The following is a 22,330-nucleotide window of genomic DNA, read 5'->3' on the forward strand; positions in this document are numbered from 1 at the left end:
AATGGGTCTTCCCTGACCTTCCCTACTCCCCAGAATGGGTTGCCTTCCCATCCCGCATCCCCAGAATGAGTCTTCACTTCCCTTCCCTCCTCCCCGGAATGGGTCCCCTTCCATTCCCTCATCCCCAGAATGAATCCCCTTCCCCTACCTCCTCCCCAGAATGGGTCCACTTCCCATCCCTCCTCCCCAGAATGTGCACCCTTCCCTTCCCTGCTCCCCAGAATGGGTCCCCTTCCCTTCCCTGCTCCCCAGAATGGGTCCCCTTCCCTTCCCTGCTCCGCAGAATGTGTCCCCTTCCCTTCCCCCCTCCCAAGAATGGTTCCCATTCACAACTCTCATCCCCAGAATGGGTCACCTTCCATTCCTTCCTGCCCAGAATGGGTCCTCCCTGCCAATCCCTCTTCCACAGAACGGCTCCCCGTCCATTCCTTCCTCCCCAGAATGTGTCCACTTCCCTTCGCTCCTCCCCAGAATGGGTCCCATTCCATCCCATCCTCCTCAGTATCTGTCCCCTTTACTTCCCTCATCCCCAGAATTGGTCCTCTTCTCTTCCCTGCTCCACAGAATGGGTCCCCTTCCCTTCCCTGCTCCCCAGAATGTGCACCCTTCCCTTCCCTGCTCCCCAGAATGGGCCCCCTTCCCTTCCCTCCTCCCCAGAATGTGTCCCCTTCCCTTCCCTCCTCCCCAGAATGTGTCCCCTTCCCTTCCCTACTCGCCAGAATGGTTCTCCTTCCATTCCTTTCTCCCCAGAATGGTTCCCATTCCCTTCCCTCCTCACCGGAATGGGTCACCTTCCCTTCCCTCCTACTAAGCATGGTTCCCATTCCCATCTCTCATCTCCCGAATGTGGACCCTTCCCTTCCCTCCTCCCCAGAATTGGTCCCATTCCATCCCATCCTCCTCAGTATCTGTCCCCTTTCCTTCCCTCCTCCCCAGAATTGGTCCTCTTCTCTTCCCTGCTCCACAGAATGGGTCCCCTTCCCTTCCATCCACCCTAGAATGCGTCCCCTTCCCATCCCTCCTCCCCAGAATGTTTCCCGTTCCCCCCTCCTCAGAATCGGTCCCCTACCCTTCCCTCCTCAGAATGGGCCTTCCCTTCACTCCTTCCCAGAATGGGTCTTCCTTTCCCTCCTCTCCAGAATCGGTCCCCTTCCCTTCCCTCCTCCCCAGAATGGGTCCCCTTCCCTTCCCTCCTTCCCAGAACGGATATTCCCTGCCCTTCCCATCTCTCATCAGCAGAATGGGACTTCCCTTCCCTTCCCTCTTCCCCAGAAAGGATCCACTTCCCTTCCCACCTCCCCAGAATGGTCCCTTTCCCTTCCCTCCTCCCAAGAATGGTTCCCATTCCCATCTCTCATCTCCAGAATGGGATCCTTTCTCTTCCCTCCTCCCCAGAATGGGTCTTCCCTGACCTTCCCTACTCCCCAGAATGGGTTGCCTTCCCATCCCGCATCCCCAGAATGGGTCTTCACATCCCTTCCCTCCTCCCCGGAATGGGTCCCCTTCCATTCCCTCCTCCCCAGAATGAATCCCCTTTCTCTACCTCCTCCCCAGAATGGGTCCACTTCCCATCCCTCTTCCCTCAGAATGGGTCCCCTTCCCTTCCCTCCTCCCAAGAATGATTCCCATTCCCATCTCTAATCCCCAGAATGGGTCCCCTTCCCTTCCCTCCTTCCCAGAACAGATCTACCCTGCCCTTCCCAGAATGGGTCCCCTTCCCATCTCTCATCCACAGAATGGGTCTTCCCTTCCCTTCCCTCTTCCCCAGAAAGGATCCACTTCCCTTCCCTCCTCCCCAGAATGGTTCCCCTTCCCCCCTCCGCAGAATCAGTCCCCTACCCTTCCTTCCTCAGAATGGGCCTTCCCTTCACCTCTCCCCAGAATGGGTCTTCCTTTCCCTCCTCCCCAGAATGGGGCCCCTTCCCTTCCATTCTCCCCAGAATGGGTCCCATTTCCTTCCCTGCTCCCCAGAATGGGTCCCCTTCCCTTCACTGCCCCCTAGAATGGGTCCCATTCCCTTCCCTGCTCCCCAGAATGGGTTGCCTTCCCATCCCGCATCCCCAGAATGGGTCTTCAATTCCCTTCCCTCCTCCCCGGAATGGGTCCCCTTCCCTTCCCTCCTCCCCAGAATGAATCCCCTTCCCCTACCTCCTCCCCAGAATGGGTCCCCTTCTCTTCCCTCCTCCCAAGAATGGTTCCCATTCCCATCTCTAATCCCCAGAATGGGTCCCCTTCCCTTCCCTCCTTCCCAGAATGGATATTCCCTGACCTTCCCAGAATGGGTCCCCTTCCCATCTCTCATCAGCAGAATGGGTCTTCCCTACCCTTCCCTCTTCCCCAGAAAGGATCCACTTCCCTTCCCACCTCCCCAGAATGGGTCCCCTTCCCTTCCCTCCTCCCAGGAATGGTTCCCATTCCCATCTCTCATCTCCAGAATGGGATCCCTTCTCTTCCCTCCTCCCCAGAATGGGTCTTCCCTGACCTTCACTACTCCCCAGAATGGGTTGCCTTCCCATCCCGCATCCCCAGAATGAGTCTTCACTTCCCTTCCCTCCTCCCCGGAATGGGTCCCCTTCCATTCCCTCCTCCCCAGAATGAATCCCCTTCCCCTACCTCCTCCCCAGAATGGGTCCACTTCCCATCCCTCTTCCCTCAGAATTGGTCCCCTTCCCTTCCCTCCTCCCAAGAATGGTTCCCATTCCCATCTCTAATCCCCAGAATGGGTCCCCTTCCCTTCCCTCCTTCCCAGAACAGATCTTCCCTGCCCTTCCCAGAATGGGTCCCCTTCCCATCTCTCATCCGCAGAATGGGTCTTCCCTTCCCTTCCCTCTTCCCCAGAAAGGATCCACTTCCCTTCCCACCTCCCCGGAATGGGTCCACTTCCATTCCCTCCTCCCCAGAATGAATCCTCTTCCCCTACCTCCTCCCCAGAATGGGTCCACTTCCCATCTCTCTTCCCTCAGAATGGGTCCCCTTCCCTTCCCTCCTCCCAAGAATGGTTCCCATTCCCATCTCTAATCCCCAGAATGGGTCCCCTTCCCTTCCCTCCTTCCCAGAACAGATCTTCCCTGCCCTTCCCAGAATGGGTCCCCTTCCCATTTCTCATCCGCAGAATGGGTCTTCCCTTCCCTTCCCTCTTCCCCAGAAAGGATCCACTTCCCTTCCCACCTCCCCAGAATGGGTCCACTTCCCTTCCATCCTCCCCAGAATGGTCCCCCTTCCCCCCTCCGCAGAATCAGTCCCCTACCCTTCCCTCCTCAGAATGGGCCTTCCCTTCACCTCTCCCCAGAATGCGTCTTCCTTTCTCTCCTCCCCAGAATGGTTCCCCTTCCATTCCCTGCTCCCCAGAATGGGTTCCCTTCCCTTCACTTCTCCCCAGAATGGTTCCCATTTCCTTCCCTCCTCCGCAGAATGTGTCCCCTTCCCTTCCCCCCTCCCAAGAATGGTTCCCATTCACAACTCTCATCTCCAGAATGGGTCACCTTCCATTCCTTCCTGCCCAGAATGGGTCCTCCCTGCCAATCCCTCTTCCACAGAACGGCTCCCCGTCCATTCCCTCCTCCCCAGAATGTGTCCACTTCCCTTCGCTCCTCCCCAGATTGGGTCCCATTCCATCCCATCCTCCTCAGTATCTGTCCCCTTTCCTTCCCTCCTCCCCAGAATTGGTCCTCTTCTCTTCCCTGCTCCACAGAATGGGTCCCCTTCCCTTCCATCCGCCCGAGAATGCGTCCCCTTCCCTTCCCTGCTCCCCAGAATGGGCATCCTTCCCTTCCCTACTCTCCTGAATGTGTCCCCTTCCCTTCCCTACTCTCCTGAATGTGTCCCATTCCCTTCCCTCCTCACCGGAATGGGTCCCCTTCCCTTCCCTCCTACTAAGCATGGTTCCCATTCCCATCTCTTATCCCCAAAATAGGTCCCCTTCCCTTCCCTCCTCCCAAGAATGGTTCCCATTCCCATCTCTCATCTCCCGAATGTGCACACTTCCCTTCCCTCCTCCCCAGAATGGGTCCCATTCCATCCCATCCTCCTCAGTATCCGTCCCCTTTCCTTCCCTCCTCCCCAGAATTGGTCCTCTTCTCTTCCCTGCTCCACAGCATGGGTCCCCTTCCCTTCCATCCGCCCGAGAATGCGTCCCCTTCCTTTCCCTCCTCCCCAGAATGTGTCGCCTTCCCTTCCCTCCTCCACAGAATGGGTCCCCTTCCCTTCCCTGCTCCACAGAATGGGTCCGGTTCCCTTCCCTGCTCCCCAGAATGGGTCACCTTCCCTTCCCCCCTCCCCAGAATGGTTCTCCTTCCATTCCCTTCTCCCCAGAATGGTTCCCATTCCCTTCCCTCCTCACCGGAATGGGTCCCCTTCCCTTCCCTACTACTAAGCATGGTTCCCATTCCCATCTCTTATTCCCAGAATAGGTCCCCTTCCCCTCCCTCCTCCCAAGAATGGTTCCCATTCCCATCTCTCATCTCCAGAATGGGATCCCTTCTCTTCCCTCCTCCCCAGAATGGGTCTTCCCTGACCTTCCCTACTCCCCAGAATGGGTTGCCTTCCCATCCCGCATCCCCAGAATGGGTCTTCACTTCCCTTCCCTCCTCCCCGGAATGGGTCCCTTTCCCCCCTCCGCAGAATCAGTCCCCTACCCTTCCCTCCTCAGAATGGGCCTTCCCTTCACCTCTCCCCAGAATGGGTCTTCCTTTCTCTCCTCCCCAGAATGGGTCCCCTTCCCTTCACTGCACCCCAGAATGGGTCCCATTCCCTTCCCTGCTCCCCAGAATGGGTTGCCTTCCCATCCCGCATCCCCAGAATGGGTCTTCAATTCCCTTCCCTCCTCCCAGAATGGGTCTTCCCTTCCCTTCCCTCTTCCACAGAAAGGATCCACTTCCCATCCCACCTCCCCAGAATGGGTCCCCTTCCCTTCCCTCCTCCCAAGAATGGTTCCCATTTCCATCTCTCATCTCCAGAATGGGATCCCTTCTCTTCCCTCCTCCCCAGAATGGGTCTTCCCTGACCTTCCCTACACCCCAGAATGGGTTGCCTTCCCATCCCGCATCCCCAGAATGGGTCTTCACTTCCCTTCCCTCCTCCCCAGAATGGGTCCCCTTCCATTCCCTCCTCCCCAGAATGAATCCCCTTCCCCTACCTCCTCCCCAGAATGGGTCCACTTCCCATCCCTCTTCCCTCAGACTGGGTCCCCTTCCCTTCCCTCCTCCCAAGAATGGTTCCCATTCCCATCTCTGATCCCCAGAATGGGTCCCCTTCCCTTCCCTCCTTCCCAGAACAGATCTTCCCTGCCCTTCCCAGAATGGGTCCCCTTCCCATCTCTCATCCACAGAATGGGTCTTCCCCTCCCTCTTCCCCAGAAAGGATCCACTTCCCTTCCCACCTCCCCAGAATGGGTCCCCTTCCCTTCCATCCTCCCCAGAATGGTTCCCCTTCCCCCCTCCGCTGATTCAGTCCCCTACCCTTCCCTCCTCAGAATGGGCCTTCCCTTCACCTCTCCCCAGAATGGGTCTTCCTTTCCCTCCTCCCCAGAATGGGTCCCCTTCCCTTCCATTCTCCCCAGAATGGGTCCCATTTCCTTCCCTGCTCCCCAGAATGGGTCCCCTTCCCTTCACTGCCCCCCAGAATGGGTCCCATTCCCTTCCCTGCTCGCCAGAATGGTTCACCTTCCATTCCCTGCTCCCCAGAATGGGTCCCCTTCCCTTCCCTACTCCCCTGAATGTGACCCCTTCCTTTCCCTGCTCCACAGAATGGGTCCGGGTCCCTTCCCTGCTCCCCAGAATGGGTCCCCTTCCCTTCCCTCCTCCCCAGTATCTGTCCCCTTTCCTTCCCTCCTCCCCAGAATTGGACCTCTTCTCTTCCCTGCTCCACAGAATGGGTCCCCTTCCCTTCCATCCGCCCGAGAATGCGTCCCCTTCCCTTCCCTCCTCCCCAGAATGTGCACCCTTCCCTTCCCTGCTCCCCAGAATGGGTCCCCTTCCCTTCCCTGCTCCCCAGAATGGGTCCCCTTCCCTTCCCTGCTCCCCAGAATCTGTCCCCTTCCCTTCCCTGCTCCCCAGAATGGGTCCCCTTCCCTTCCCTCCTTCCCAGAACAGATCTTCCCTGCCCTTCCCAGAATGGGTCCCCTTCCCATTTCTCATCCGCAGAATGGGTCTTCCCTTCCCTTCCCTCTTCCCCAGAAAGGATCCACTTCCCTTCCCACCTCCCCAGAATGGGTCCACTTCCCTTCCATCCTCCCCAGAATGGTCCCCCTTCCCCCCTCCGCAGAATCAGTCCCCTACCCTTCCCTCCTCAGAATGGGCCTTCCCTTCACCTCTCCCCAGAATGCGTCTTCCTTTCTCTCCTCCCCAGAATGGTTCCCCTTCCATTCCCTGCTCCCCAGAATGGGTTCCCTTCCCTTCACTTCTCCCCAGAATGGTTCCCATTTCCTTCCCTCCTCCGCAGAATGTGTCCCCTTCCCTTCCCCCCTCCCAAGAATGGTTCCCATTCACAACTCTCATCTCCAGAATGGGTCACCTTCCATTCCTTCCTGCCCAGAATGGGTCCTCCCTGCCAATCCCTCTTCCACAGAACGGCTCCCCGTCCATTCCCTCCTCCCCAGAATGTGTCCACTTCCCTTCGCTCCTCCCCAGATTGGGTCCCATTCCATCCCATCCTCCTCAGTATCTGTCCCCTTTCCTTCCCTCCTCCCCAGAATTGGTCCTCTTCTCTTCCCTGCTCCACAGAATGGGTCCCCTTCCCTTCCATCCGCCCGAGAATGCGTCCCCTTCCCTTCCCTGCTCCCCAGAATGGGCATCCTTCCCTTCCCTACTCTCCTGAATGTGTCCCCTTCCCTTCCCTACTCTCCTGAATGTGTCCCATTCCCTTCCCTCCTCACCGGAATGGGTCCCCTTCCCTTCCCTCCTACTAAGCATGGTTCCCATTCCCATCTCTTATCCCCAAAATAGGTCCCCTTCCCTTCCCTCCTCCCAAGAATGGTTCCCATTCCCATCTCTCATCTCCCGAATGTGCACACTTCCCTTCCCTCCTCCCCAGAATGGGTCCCATTCCATCCCATCCTCCTCAGTATCTGTCCCCTTTCCTTCCCTCCTCCCCAGAATTGGTCCTCTTCTCTTCCCTGCTCCACAGCATGGGTCCCCTTCCCTTCCATCCGCCCGAGAATGCGTCCCCTTCCTTTCCCTCCTCCCCAGAATGTGTCGCCTTCCCTTCCCTCCTCCACAGAATGGGTCCCCTTCCCTTCCCTGCTCCACAGAATGGGTCCGGTTCCCTTCCCTGCTCCCCAGAATGGGTCACCTTCCCTTCCCCCCTCCCCAGAATGGTTCTCCTTCCATTCCCTTCTCCCCAGAATGGTTCCCATTCCCTTCCCTCCTCACCGGAATGGGTCCCCTTCCCTTCCCTACTACTAAGCATGGTTCCCATTCCCATCTCTTATTCCCAGAATAGGTCCCCTTCCCCTCCCTCCTCCCAAGAATGGTTCCCATTCCCATCTCTCATCTCCAGAATGGGATCCCTTCTCTTCCCTCCTCCCCAGAATGGGTCTTCCCTGACCTTCCCTACTCCCCAGAATGGGTTGCCTTCCCATCCCGCATCCCCAGAATGGGTCTTCACTTCCCTTCCCTCCTCCCCGGAATGGGTCCCTTTCCCCCATCCGCAGAATCAGTCCCCTACCCTTCCCTCCTCAGAATGGGCCTTCCCTTCACCTCTCCCCAGAATGGGTCTTCCTTTCTCTCCTCCCCAGAATGGGTCCCCTTCCCTTCACTGCACCCCAGAATGGGTCCCATTCCCTTCCCTGCTCCCCAGAATGGGTTGCCTTCCCATCCCGCATCCCCAGAATGGGTCTTCAATTCCCTTCCCTCCTCCCCAGAATGGGTCTTCCCTTCCCTTCCCTCTTCCACAGAAAGGATCCACTTCCCATCCCACCTCCCCAGAATGGGTCCCCTTCCCTTCCCTCCTCCCAAGAATGGTTCCCATTTCCATCTCTCATCTCCAGAATGGGATCCCTTCTCTTCCCTCCTCCCCAGAATGGGTCTTCCCTGACCTTCCCTACACCCCAGAATGGGTTGCCTTCCCATCCCGCATCCCCAGAATGGGTCTTCACTTCCCTTCCCTCCTCCCCAGAATGGGTCCCCTTCCATTCCCTCCTCCCCAGAATGGGTCCCCTTCCCTTCCCTCCTTCCCAGAACAGATCTTCCCTGCCCTTCCCAGAATGGGTCCCCTTCCCATCTCTCATCCACAGAATGGGTCTTCCCTTCCCTCTTCCCCAGAAAGGATCCACTTCCCTTCCCACCTCCCCAGAATGGGTCCCCTTCCCTTCCATCCTCCCCAGAATGGTTCCCCTTCCCCCCTCCGCTGATTCAGTCCCCTACCCTTCCCTCCTCAGAATGGGCCTTCCCTTCACCTCTCCCCAGAATGGGTCTTCCTTTCCCTCCTCCCCAGAATGGGTCCCCTTCCCTTCCATTCTCCCCAGAATGGGTCCCATTTCCTTCCCTGCTCCCCAGAATGGGTCCCCTTCCCTTCACTGCCCCCCAGAATAGGTCCCATTCCCTTCCCTGCTCGCCAGAATGGTTCACCTTCCATTCCCTGCTCCCCAGAATGGGTCCCCTTCCCTTCCCTACTCCCCTGAATGTGACCCCTTCCTTTCCCTGCTCCACAGAATGGGTCCGGGTCCCTTCCCTGCTCCCCAGAATGGGTCCCCTTCCCTTCCCTCCTCCCCAGTATCTGTCCCCTTTCCTTCCCTCCTCCCCAGAATTGGACCTCTTCTCTTCCCTGCTCCACAGAATGGGTCCCCTTCCCTTCCATCCGCCCTAGAATGCGTCCCCTTCCCTTCCCTCCTCCCCAGAATGTGCACCCTTCCCTTCCCTGCTCCCCAGAATGGGTCCCCTTCCCTTCCCTGCTCCCCAGAATGGGTCCCCTTCCCTTCCCTGCTCCCCAGAATCTGTCCCCTTCCCTTCCCTGCTCCCCAGAATGGGTCCCCTTCCCTTCACTGCCCCCCAGAATGGGTCCCATTCCCTTCCCTGCTCCCCAGAATGGGTTGCCTTCCCATCCCGCATCCCCAGAATGGGTCTTCAATTCCCTTCCCTCCTCCCCGGAATGGGTCCCCTTCCCTTCCCTCCTCCCCAGAATGAATCCCCTTCCCCTACCTCCTCCCCAGAATGGGTCCCCTTCTCTTCCCTCCTCCCAAGAATGGTTCCAATTCCCATCTCTAATCCCCAGAATGGGTCCCCTTCCCTTCCCTCCTTCCCAGAATGGATATTCCCTGACCTTCCCAGAATGTGTCCCCTTCCCATCTCTCATCAGCAGAATGGGTCTTCCCTTCCCTTCCCTCTTCCCCAGAAAGGATCCACTTCCCTTCACACCTCCCCAGAATGGGTCCCCTTCCCTTCCATCCTCCCAGGAATGGTTCCCATTCCCATCTCTCATCTCCAGAATGGGATCCCTTCTCTTCCCTCCTCCCCAGAATGGGTCTTCCCTGACCTTCCCTACTCCCCAGAATGGGTTGCCTTCCCATCCCGCATCCCCAGAATGAGTCTTCACTTCCCTTCCCTCCTCCCCGGAATGGGTCCCCTTCCATTCCCTCCTCCCCAGAATGAATCCCCTTCCCCTACCTCCTCCCCAGAATGGGTCCACTTCCCATCCCTCTTCCCTCAGAATGGGTCCCCTTCCCTTCCCTCCTCCCAAGAATGGTTCCCATTCCCAGCTCTAATCCCCAGAATGGGTCCCCTTCCCTTCCCTCCTTCCCAGAACAGATCTTCCCTGCCCTTCCCAGAATGGGTCCCCTTCCCATCTCTCATCCGCAGAATGGGTCTTCCCTTCCCTTCCCTCTTCCCCAGAAAGGATCCACTTCCCTTCCCACCTCCCCGGAATGGGTCCACTTCCATTCCCTCCTCCCCAGAATGAATCCCCTTCCCCTACCTCCTCCCCAGAATGGGTCCACTTCCCATCCCTCTTCCCTCAGAATGGGTCCCCTTCCCTTCCCTCCTCCCAGGAATGGTTCCCATTCCCATCTCTAATCCCCAGAATGGGTCCCCTTCCCTTCCCTCCTTCCCAGAACAGATCTTCCCTGCCCTTCCCAGAATGGGTCCCCTTCCCATCTCTCATCCGCAGAATGGGTCTTCCCTTCCCTCTTCCCCAGAAAGGATCCACTTCCCTTCCCACCTCCCCAGAATGGGTCCCCTTCCCTTCCCTCCTCCCCAGAATGGTTCCCCTTCCCCCCTCCGCAGAATCAGTCCCCTACCCTTCCTTCCTCAGAATGGGCCTTCCCTTCACCTCTCCCCAGAATGGGTCTTCCTTTCCCTCCTCCCCAGAATGGGTCCCCTTCCCTTCCATTCTCCCCAGAATGGGTCCCATTTCCTTCCATGCTCCCCAGAATGGTTCCCCTTCCCTTCCCTACTCCCCTGAATGTGACCCCTTCCCTTCCCTGCTCCACAGAATGGGTCCCCTTCCCTTCCCTCCTCCCCAGAATGTGCACCCTTCACTTCCCTGCTACCCAGAATGGGTCCCCTTCCCTTCCCTGCTCCCCAGAATGGGTCCACTTCCCTTCGCTCCTCCCCAGAATGGGTCCCATTCCATCCCATCCTCCTCAGTATCTGTCCCCTTTCTTTCCCTCCTCCCCAGAATTGGTCCTCTTCTCGTCCCTGCTCCACAGAATGGGTCCCCTTCCCTTCCATCCGCCCGAGAATGCGTCCCCTTCCTTTCCCTCCTCCACAGAATGGTTCTCCTTCCATTCCCTTCTCCCCAGAATGGTTCCCATTCCCTTCCCTCCTCACCGGAATGGGTCCCCTTCCCCTCCCTCCTCCCAAGAATGGTTCCCATTCCCATCTCTCATCTCCAGAATGGGATCCCTTCTCTTCCCTCCTCCCCAGAATGGGTCTTCCCTGACCTTCCCTACTCCCCAGAATGGGTTGCCTTCCCATCCCGCATCCCCAGAATGGGTCTTCACTTCCCTTCCCTCCTGCCCGGAATGGGTCCCCTTCCCCCCTCCGCAGAATCAGTCCCCTACCCTTCCCTCCTCAGAATGGGCCTTCCCTTCACCTCTCCCCAGAATGGGTCTTCCTTTCTCTCCTCCCCAGAATGGGTCCCCTTCCCTTCACTGCCCCCCAGAATGGGTCCCATTCCCTTCCCTGCTCCCCAGAATGGGTTGCCTTCCCCTACCTCCTCCCCAGAATGGGTCCCCTTCTCTTCCCTCCTCCCAAGAATGGTTCCCATTTCCATCTCTCATCTCCAGAATGGGATCCCTTCTCTTCCCTCCTCCCCAGAATGGGTCTTCCCTGACCTTCCCTACTCCCCAGAATGGGTTGCCTTCCCATCCTGCATCCCCAGAATGGGTCTTCACTTCCCTTCCCTCCTCCCCAGAATGGGTCCCCTTCCATTCCCTCCTCCCCAGAATGAATCCCCTTCCCCTACCTCCTCCCCAGAATGGGTCCACTTCCCATCCCTCTTCCCTCAGAATGGGTCCCCTTCCCTTCTCTCCTCCCAAGAATGGTTCCCATTCCCATCTCTGATCCCCAGAATGGGTCCCCTTCCCTTCCCTCCTTCCCAGAACAGATCTTCCCTGCCCTTCCCAGAATGGGTCCCCTTCCCATCTCTCATCCACAGAATGGGTCTTCCCTTCCCTTCCCTCTTCCCCAGAAAGGATTCACTTCCCTTCCCACCTCCCCAGAATGGGTCCCCTTCCCTTCCATCCTCCCCAGAATGGTTCCCCTTCCCCCTTCCGCTGATTCAGTCCCCTACCCTTCCCTCCTCAGAATGGGCCTTCCCTTCACCTCTCCCCAGAATGGGTCTTCCTTTCCCTCCTCCCCAGAATGGGTCCCCTTCCGTTCCATTCTCCCCAGAATGGGTCCCATTTCCTTCCCTGCTCCCCAGAATGGGTCCCCTTCCCTTCCCTACTCCCCTGAATGTGTCCCCTTCCCTTCCCTGCTCCACAGAATGGTTCACCTTCCCTTCCCTGCTCCCCAGAATGGGTCCCCTTCCCTTCCCTTCTCCCCAGAATGGTTCCCATTTCCTTCCCTCCTCCGCAGAATGTGTCCCCTTCTCTTCCCCCCTCCCAAGAATGGTTCCCATTCACAACTCTCATCCCCAGAATGGGTCACCTTCCATTCCTTCCTGCCCAGAATGGGTCCTCCCTGCCAATCCCTCTTCCACAGAACGGCTCCCCGTCCATTCCCTCCTCCCCAGAATGTGTCCACTTCCCTTCGCTCCTCCCCAGAATGGGTCCCATTCCATCCCATCCTCCTCAGTATCTGTCCCCTTTCCTTCCCTCCTCCCCAGAATGGTTCCCATTCCCTTCCCTCCTCACCGGAATGGTTCCCATTCCCTTCCCTCCTCACCGGAATGGGTCCCCTTCCCTTCCCTCCTACTAAGCGTGGTTCCCAGTCCCATCTCTTATCCCCAGAATAGGTCCCCTTCCCTTCCCTCCTCCCAAGAATGGTTCCCATTCCCATCTCTCATCTCCCGAATGTGCACCCTTCCCTTCCCTCCTCCCCAGAATAGGTCCCCTTCCCTTCCCTGCTCCCCAGAATGGGTCCCATTCCATCCCATCCTCCTCAGTATCTGTCCCCTTTCCTTCCCTCCTCCCCAGAATTGGTCCTCTTCTCTTCCCTGCTCCACAGAATGGGTCCCCTTCCCTTCCATCCGCCCGAGAATGCGTCCCCTTCCCTTCCCTCCTCCCCAGAATGGGTCCCCTTCCCTTTCCTACTCCCCTGAATGTGCCCCCTTCCCTTCCCTGCTCCCCAGAATGGGCCCCCTTCCCTTCCCACCTCTCTTGAATGGGTCCACTTCCCTTCCCTCCTCCCCAGAATGGTTCCCGTTCCCCCCTCCTTAGAATCGGTCCCCTACCCTTCCCTCCTCAGAATGGGCCTTCCCTTCACTCCTCCCCAGAATGGGTCTTCCTTTCCCTCCTCTCCAGAATGGGTCCCCTTCCCTTCCCTCCTCCCAAGAATGGTTCCCATTCCCATCTCTCATCTCCAGAATGTGCACCCTTCCCTTCCCTGCTCCCCAGAATGGGCCCCCTTCCCTTCCCTGCTCCCCAGAATGGGTCCCCTTCCCTTACCTCCACCCTAGAATGTGTACCCTTCCCTTCACTCCTCCCCAGAATGGGTCTTCCTTTCCCTCCTCTCCAGAATGGGTCCCCTTCCATTCCATTCTCCCCAGAATGGTTCCCATTCCCTTCCCTCCTCCCCAGAATGGGTCCACTTCCCTTCCCTCCTCCCAAGAATGGTTCCTATTCCCATCTCTCATCTCCAGAATGGTTTCCCTTCTCTTCCCTCCTCCCCAGAATGGGTCCCCTTCCCATCTCTTCTCCCAACAATGGTTCCCATTCCCATCTCTCATCTCCAGAATGGGATCCCTTCTCTTCCCTCCTCCCCAGAATGGGTCTTCCCTGACCTTCCCTCCTCCCCAGAATGGGTTGCCTTCCCATCCCGCATCCCTAGAATGGGTATTCACTTCCCATCTCTCCTCCCCATAATGCGTCCCCTTCCCTTCCCTCCTCCCCAGAATGTGTCCCATTCCCTTCCCTTCTCCCCAGAGTGCGTCTCCTTCCCTTCCCTCCTCCCCCGACTGGGTCCCCTTCCCTTCCCTCCTCCCCAGAATGCGTCCCCTTCCCTTCCGTCCTGCCCAGAATGGGTCCCCTTCCCTTCCCTCGTTCCCGTTCCCCCCTCCTTAGAATCGGTCCCCTTCCCTTCCCTCCTCAGAATGGGCCTTCCCTTCACTCCTCCCCAGAATGGGTCTTCCTTTCCCTCCTCTCCAGAATGGGTCCCCTTCCCTTCCCTCCTCCCAAGAATGGTTCCCATTCCCATCTCTCATCTCCAGAATGTGCACCCTTCCCTTCCCTGCTCCCCAGAATGGGCCCCCTTCCCTTCCCTGCTCCCCAGAATGGGTCCCCTTCCCTTACCTCCACCCTAGAATGTGTACCCTTCCCTTCACTCCTCCCCAGAATGGGTCTTCCTTTCCCTCCTCTCCAGAATGGGTCCCCTTCCATTCCATTCTCCCCAGAATGGTTCCCATTCCCTTCCCTCCTCCCCAGAATGGGTCCACTTCCCTTCCCTCCTCCCAAGAATGGTTCCTATTCCCATCTCTCATCTCCAGAATGGTTTCCCTTCTCTTCCCTCCTCCCCAGAATGGGTCCCCTTCCCATCTCTTCTCCCAACAATGGTTCCCATTCCCATCTCTCATCTCCAGAATGGGATCCCTTCTCTTCCCTCCTCCCCAGAATGGGTCTTCCCTGACCTTCCCTCCTCCCCAGAATGGGTTGCCTTCCCATCCCGCATCCCTAGAATGGGTATTCACTTCCCATCTCTCCTCCCCATAATGCGTCCCCTTCCCTTCCCTCCTCCCCAGAATGTGTCCCATTCCCTTCCCTTCTCCCCAGAGTGCGTCTCCTTCCCTTCCCTCCTCCCCCGACTGGGTCCCCTTCCCTTCCCTCCTCCCCAGAATGCGTCCCCTTCCCTTCCGTCCTGCCCAGAATGGGTCCCCTTCCCTTCCCTCGTTCCCTTCCCCCCTCCCCAGAATGGGTCCCCTTCCCTTCCCTCGTTCCCTTCCCTACTCCACAGAATGGGTCCTCCTGACGTTAACTTGTGATGCTCAGCATCTTCCATTCGAAGCACAGACAAGTCAGCAACTTTTCATTGCTGTTAGCAGTAAATGTGGATTGAAATAACTCCTTTATGCTTGACAGTAATATCCGCGCTTTTATTCACCAGCCTCTTGTTTCCTTTTATTGTGGTGGCCTTCTAACAAGTCCAGCTCTCTGGTAAGCACTGCCCTGACCCTAGAACCTCGAACACTACAGCATAGTCCAGGCCCTTTGCCCCACGATGTTGTGTAGATCTTTCAGCCTTCTCTAAAATCAGGCCAACTTTTGGTAAGTGCGAGATGGCGTTGTACTTCGGCGGGCAGAAGTTTTGCTAGAATTTTGTGTTGGCTCCATTGTCTATATCCCTGCTGGGGCCGACTTTCTCTGTCCTGGTCATCTTTCTCATTAAGGTCCAGACCAGGGCCTTGTCAATGCAGAGACGTTCTACTCCCTCTCCGTCACACTGAGTTCCAGCGGTCCAGTGTCCTTTCCACCTCCGACGATTTGCTCTGCCTCCTCGCTGAGATCAAGCCCAGCTTCTCCTCTTCCACCGCTAAACACAGGGTGGAGCTCCATACCCTCACCACCGGCCCGCCCATTCATACCCTAATGCGCCAGGTGCCTTGAACTAGCCATCGCCAAGGCTGAAGCTGACGCCACAGAGGGCCTGGGCATCGTCAGGCAGTCCATGGGCTTCCCCTCTCCACATTGTGCAAAACCAGGGGGTTGCTGAGGGTCTGTGTGACGATTCCCACTGCTTCAACAACGCCACGACCCCTGACCCCTGACCCCTGACCCCTGACCGATTCCCAATCCTGCAGGCCCAGCATTTCTCTGCCCATCTGGCAGGGTAAGTTATTTTCTCAAAGTTCAAAAATTCCAATAAGTTATTTTTGATCTGACTTGCTGGTTGTTTCCAGGTTTCTGGCCCCTGCAGCCTTTGATTTTCAGTAGGGTTTGCCGACAACACTTGCGTTACATTCTCTTGCATCACATGCTGCTTGGTCTCTGTGTTTCTGACTTCAGGGTAAAAGAGGTAAAAGAACTCAGATTTGTCTTTTCTTGTACTTGCGTGGGGCATCATTGGCAATGCTGGTGTTCCACAACTGCCTTGGGAATATGCTGAAGGCCCAGGCACACAGGACAAGGAGAAGGTTAAACAATAACCACTGCCGGTTTCTGCTAAATGCCTTTCACATCCACAGGCACGTAATGACCTGTTAAGAGTGGGCACTGACATAATGCTGTAGTCTATTTGACAGTCCTGTGGAATCCTGATACTTTTACTATCAAAATGTTCTTTGAAAGTCAAGAATGAGGCACAAAACTTATTCCTTATGGCCATTTTATTAACTGTTACAAGAGCAAATGATGAACAAGAGAAAGCTGAGATAACAAAGAGAAGCCACAAGTTTAAAGTTCAATGTAAATGTATGTCACCAAAAACAATCCTGAGATTCATTTTCTTGTGAGCATACACAATGAATGCTTAATAGAATAATAACTATAATGGAATTAGTAAAACACCACACCAACTTTGGTGTTCAACCAGTGTACAAAAGACAACAAATTGTGCAAATACAAAAAGAAAGAAAGAATTAATTAATAAATAGATAAATAAATAAATATCAAGAACGTGAGACGAAGGGTCTTTGAAAGTGCGGCATAGGTGTGGGAATATTTCAGTGATGGGGCGAGTGAAGTTGAGTGAAGTTATCCCCTTTGGCTCAAGAGCCTGATGATTGAGGGATAATAACTGCTCCTGTATCACCTTCTTGGCAGCAGTGAGAAGAAAGCATGTTTTGGGTAGTGGTGATAATGGACACTGCTTTCCTACAATGTTTTGTGCAGAGGTTCTCATTGGTTTTACCCATGATGGACTGGGCCATATCCACTATTTTTTTTGTAGTATTTTCCATTTAAGGGCACTGGTGTTTCCAAACCAGGCTGTGATAAAGCCAGTCACTATACTCCACTCCAATGCACATCTATAGAAGATTGTCAAAGTTTTAGATGTCATGCCAAATCTTCGCAAACTCCTAAGGCAGTAGAGGTGCTGCCGTGATTTTATCATAATTGCGCTTACATGCTGGGGTCAGGACAGGTTCTCTGAAATAATAACACTGAGGATTTGAAAGTTACTAACCCTCTTCACATCCAGCTCTCCAATGAGGATTGGCTTATGGACCTCTGATTTCCTCCCCTAGGAATCAATCATCAGCTTCTCGGTCTTGAGATTGCAAGATTGCTCTCCTTGCTAAAAGAGAGGTAAAAACTAAAACCTGTAGGTTAGGAGTATTTAAAGTTATATCTTCATTTGCAATAATACCAAACAAGGCGGTAAGGGGATTTGGGTCAAATTGGACCCTAAAAAGTTGTGAGAAGGTATGGAATAATAAAGACCATAGACAACTGTGGTGTATTCATTCCGATCCACAGATTGAACACGACCCAGTCCACGGACTTGAAGCAACCCTGCAGCCACTCCTCTGCCTCCCGTGACTCCTCTCTGTTGTCCTAATCTCTGGAGCCTTGCTCTTTAGCCTCTGTCTGTGTGCAGGTAGGAGAAGGACAGCCAAGGGATCTGATTCATGTATTCAGACTAGAGATAACAAAATTCCAGTGATAACTTATAAAATCACCAGATTCAAGTATCGTGACGTCTGCTACTGAAAAGTATAGAGTTTCTGGATAAATACTGAAGCAACTGTACTGCAACTACTGGAAATTTTATTGGACATGTATATAGGTGATTATATAAAATATAAACAAGCGTAGGAAAGGTAAACTGTAATAATAACAATTCTACACCCCAATCCAACAGACCCCAGTACACAGCAAATTAAATAAAAGACTGTTTAAATGAGGTGGTGGGGTTGGTAGGGAGAAAAACACTGAGAACTATTGGTGTACCTTTCAGAAAATTTTCCCAGCCCATTCACACAACCAGGGCTGGAGACCAGGTCTGTCCTGTGATCATTAAGGGTCAACTATGGAGGGAAATTCTGCCTGACCTGCTGAGTTCCTCCAGCAGTTTCTGTTTTACTCATGTCTCGTGCAATCAGTCGGCAGCTTTGAAAAGGGACTGATGCTTTTAACAATTTGACGCTGTCTCCTCTCGCCTCACAGGTCCAGACCACCACCATGTGCATCTCTGTCAGTTTGAGTGGCTCTGTTGTGTTGGGCTGCCTGTTTGCTCCCAAGATCCATATTATCCTCTTCCAGCCCCAGAAAAATGTGGTTACTCACCGGGTGGCAACCAGCCGTTTCAGCGTGACTGGCCCAGGAACCGTCCACTCCCATGGTGAGTAATGTGCCCTCATCATGGAGTTTGACCAAGAGGGGAGTGGGGAGAGCAGCATGTGCTTAAAGCCCTCATATAGAGTCAGAGAGTATCAGAGCATGGCAGAAAGCTGACTGAGGTAACCAGTTAAGCTTTTCCTGTTCGCCCATGTTTGGCCCATATCCTTTTATCCTTTCCTATCTATGTACCTGCGCAAATATCATTTAAATGCTGTTATTGTACCTGTGTCTACTTCCTTCAGGCAGCCCTTGCCATAGATTGCTTTATGAAGAAATGACCTTTCAGGTCCTTTTAAAATCTTTCTCCTAAAACTGAAGCCCTCAGGGATTTGATTTGCTTTCCGTGGAAAAAGAAAGACAGTGCATGTTCGCCCTATCTATGCCCCTCATTATTATATTCACCTCTTTAAGATTACCCTGTGCTACAAGCAGTAAAGTTGTAGCCTGCCCGATCTCTCCTGATAACTTAGGCCGTAGAGCCTTGGCAACATTCTCATAACAGTGTGACACAATAGTTTAGGATCAGCCTCACCAATGTCTTGTACATCCACAACGTAACATCTTAACTGTAGTCAATGCCCAGACTGAAGACTGGCAATATGTTAAATGTCTTCTTCACCACCCTGTCGACCTGTACCAGTACTCCTTGTCCCTCCATGGCCCTTCCCTTTACTGTGAAACTCTTGCCCTGGTTTGATTTCCCAAATCCAATACCTCGCCCTTATTCAAATTGAAAGCCTTTTGCCATTTGTTGCCCGACTTATTAATCTGATCAACATCCCCCTGTAATTATTTGAGCTCTCAATGATACAACCTGCTTTAGTGTCATACATGACAGAACATACAACAATGCAGCACAGTACAGACCCTTTGGCCCACAATGTCTAACCCACTCCAAGATCAATCTAATGCTTCCCTCCCTCATAGCCCTCTACTTTTCATTCATCCATGTGTCTACCTGAGTCCCTTAAATCTCCCTGATACATCCACCTCTGCCACCACCCACAGCAGAGCTTTTCATGTGCTCACCACTCTGTAAAAAAGCTACCTCTGACGTTCCCCCCACCATACATTTCCCTTTGGTAATATCCATTTGCACCCTGGAAAAAAAGGCTCTGGCTGTCCACTCTATCTATCTATACCTCCATCAAGTCACCTCTCATCCTCCTTTCTTCCAAAGAGAAAAGTGCCAGCTCGCTCAACCTATCCTCTTAAAGACGTGCTCTGGTAAACATCCTCTGCACCATCTCTAAAACGTCCCCATCCTTCCCATAATGAGATGACCAGAACTGAACCCAATATTCCAAGTGAGGTCTAATCAGGGTTTTATAGAGCTGCCACATTATCTTGTACTCTTGACTCACTAATGAATGCCAACACACTTCATATCTACCTTATCAACTTGCATGACAACTTTGAGGGATCAAAGGACATGGACCCCAAGATCCCTCTGTTTCTCTACACTACTAAGAATCCCACCATTAATCCTGTAATCTGCCTTTCATTCTGACCTTACAAAGAGAATCAATAACACGCTTCCGGACTGAACTTATCAGCCTGCAATGTTCCATTGTAACTTACAACAACTTTCTACACTAACCCACAACACCATCAACCATCAAGTCATCTGCACACTTACTAACTTACCCTTCCACTCCCTCATCCAAGTCATTTATAAGAATCATGAACCGCAGGGGTCCCAGAACAGATTGCTGTGGAACACCAGTGGTCACTGACTTGCAGGCAGAATACAGTCCATCTACAGCCACCCTCTGCCTTCTGTGGACAAGCCGTTTCTGAATTCACTCAGCCAGGTTTGCCTGGGTCCTTGACTTTCTGAATGGGGAACCTTGTTGAAAGCATCACATCTACTGCTCCATCTTCATCAGTTTGTTCTGTCAGTACCTTAAAGGATTCAATCAGGCTCATAAGGCATGATCTGCCCTTTCATAAAGCCATGCAGATTATCCCAAATGTGTCTCCGAATGCTCATAAATCCTGTCCCTAAGAATTCTCTCCAATAGTTTGTCCACAACTGAAGTAAGACTCACTGGCCTATAATTGCCAGGGTTATCTTTACTCCCTTTCTTGAACAAAGGAATAACATCTGTCACCCAGGTAGGCAGATCATGCAGTTTAACACATGATGAATGAACTCGGCCTTTTCTCCTTGGAGCGACAGAGGGTGATAGGTGACTTGATAGAGGTGTTCAAGATAATGAGAGGCATTGATCGTGTGGATAGTCAGAGGCTTTTTCCCCAGGGCTGAAATGGCTAGCATGAGAGGGCACAGTTTTAAGGTGCCTGGAAGTAGGTTCAGAGGAGATGTCCCGGGTAAGTTTTTTACGCAGAGGGTGGTGAGTGCATGGAATGGGCTGCTGGCGGCTGTGGTGGAGGCAGATACAATAGGGTATTTTAAGAGACTCCTGGATGGCTACATGGAGCTTAGAAAAATAGAGGGCTATGGGTAAAGCCTAGGTAGTTCTAAGGTAAGGACATGTTCAGTACAGCTTTGTGGGCCGAAGGGCCTGTATTGCGCTGTAGGTTTTCTATGTTTCTCTAAGGAGATGAACACAAGAGGAAGGGTTTCATATTTTTGGCTCATTGTGCTCTCTTCCAGGGAAGATAGACCTTGTACAGAAGGGACATTTTGCACCTGAACTGGAGGGGGACTAATATCCTCGTGGGAAGATTTGCTAGTGCTAAACGGGATGGTTTAAACTTGATCTTAGGGGGATGGGAACTAGAGTGTCAGATCAGATAGGGGAAAGATGTTGTTAAGCCTACGTACAAAGTCAGGAATTGAAAGGTTGAGCACAATGTATATTTCAATGCAAGAAGTATTGTAGGAAAGGCAGATGAGCTAGGGGCATGGTTCAGCACATGGAATTATGATATTGTAGCCATTAGTGAGACTTGGGTGGAGGAGGGGCAGGACTGGCAGCTCAGTGTTCCAGGGTTTGGTTGTTTTATACATGATAGAGCGGAAGAGTTTAAAGAAGGAGGGTGGCATTGCTAATTAGGGAAAATGTCATGGCAGTGCTCAGACAGGACAGACTGGAGAACTTGTCTACTGAGGGTATATGGGTGGAAATGAGGAATAAGAATGGGATGACCATGTTAATGGGATTATACTATAAATCAGCCAACAGTCAGCAGGATTTAGAGGAGCAAATTTGTAACATGATGGCAGACTTTTGTGAGAGACATGAAGTTGTGATACTTAGTGATTTTAACTTTGCTTGTATCGACTGGGAGTCCCATACTTTCAATGGGCTGGATGGGATAGAGTTTGTAAATTGTCCTCAGGAAAGTTTCCTTAATCAGAACACAGAGGTCCCAATTGGAGAGAGTGGAGAGTAGATCTCCTATTAGGGAATGAGACAGGGCAGGTAACAAAATTTTGTGTCAGTTAACACTTTGTATCTAGTGATCATAATGCTGTTAATTATAAGGAAAAGGGTAGATCTGGTCCTCAGGTTGAGATTCTGAATTGGAGAAGGGCCAGTTTTGACAGTATAAGAGAGGATCTGGCAGGTGTGGATTGGGACAGGCTGTCTTCTAGCAAAGTAAGTGGGAGGCTTTCAAAAGTGAAATTTTGAGAGTACAAAGCTTGTGTGTTCCTGTCGGAATAAAAGACAAGGATAACAGGTTTAGGGAACTTTGGTTTTCAAGAGATATTGAGGGCCTGGTTAAGAAAAAGAAGAAGAAGGGTGGGGGAGATATCTTAAATGGATATTTCACTTCTTAATTTACTTGTGAGATGGCCACAGAGCCTATAGAAGTGAGGCAAAGCAGCAGTGAGGTCATGGACCCGATACAGTTTACAGAGGAAGAGGTGTTTGCTATCCTGAGCCAAATTAGGGTAGATAAATTTCAAGAGTCTGACAAAATGTTCCCTCAGACCTTGTGGGAGGTTATTGCAGAAACTGTAGGGGCCCTTGGCAGAGATACTTAAAATATCCTTTGCAATAGGTGAGGTGCTGGAAAATTGGAAGACAGTTAATGTTTTTCCATTGTTTAAGAAAAGTTCCAAGAATAAATTGGGTGTTTATAGGCCAATAAGGCTAACATCAGTTATGGATAAGTTATTGGAAGGCATGTATTCTAAGTACTTGGATAGACATGGACTGATAAGGAATAGTCAACATGGCTTTGCGTATGGTAGGTCATGTCTAACCAGTCTTATAGAGTTTTTTGAGAACGTTACCAGGGAAGTTGATAAAGGCAAGACAGTGGATGTTGTCTACATGGCCTTTAGCAAGGAAGGTTGGTCAAGAAGATTCATTCACTAGGCATTCAGGATGAAGATTTGATATTGGCTTCACAGGAGAAGCCAGAGAGTGGTATTAGAAGATTGCCTCTCTAACTGGAGGCCTGTGACTAGTGGAGTGCCGCAGGGATCAGTGTTGGGTCTATTGTTGTCTGTCATCTACATCAACGATCTGGATGATAATGCAG

General features: G+C 53.2%; 1 protein-coding gene across 1 annotated transcript in view; it reads left to right on the top strand.

Moving 5' to 3' along the window:
• grm2a (glutamate receptor, metabotropic 2a) overlaps positions 1-22,330 on the top strand; it is a 440,436-nt gene that overhangs the window by 414,534 nt on the left and 3,572 nt on the right. Inside the window, exon 4 of the mRNA XM_059944893.1 lies at positions 17,696-17,870. Coding sequence (XP_059800876.1) covers positions 17,696-17,870 — 175 coding nt within the window. The remainder of the gene's footprint in view (positions 1-17,695; positions 17,871-22,330) is intronic.

This window comes from Hypanus sabinus, chromosome 19, assembly GCF_030144855.1.
Source record: "Hypanus sabinus isolate sHypSab1 chromosome 19, sHypSab1.hap1, whole genome shotgun sequence".
Taxonomy (NCBI): Eukaryota; Metazoa; Chordata; class Chondrichthyes; order Myliobatiformes; family Dasyatidae; genus Hypanus; species Hypanus sabinus.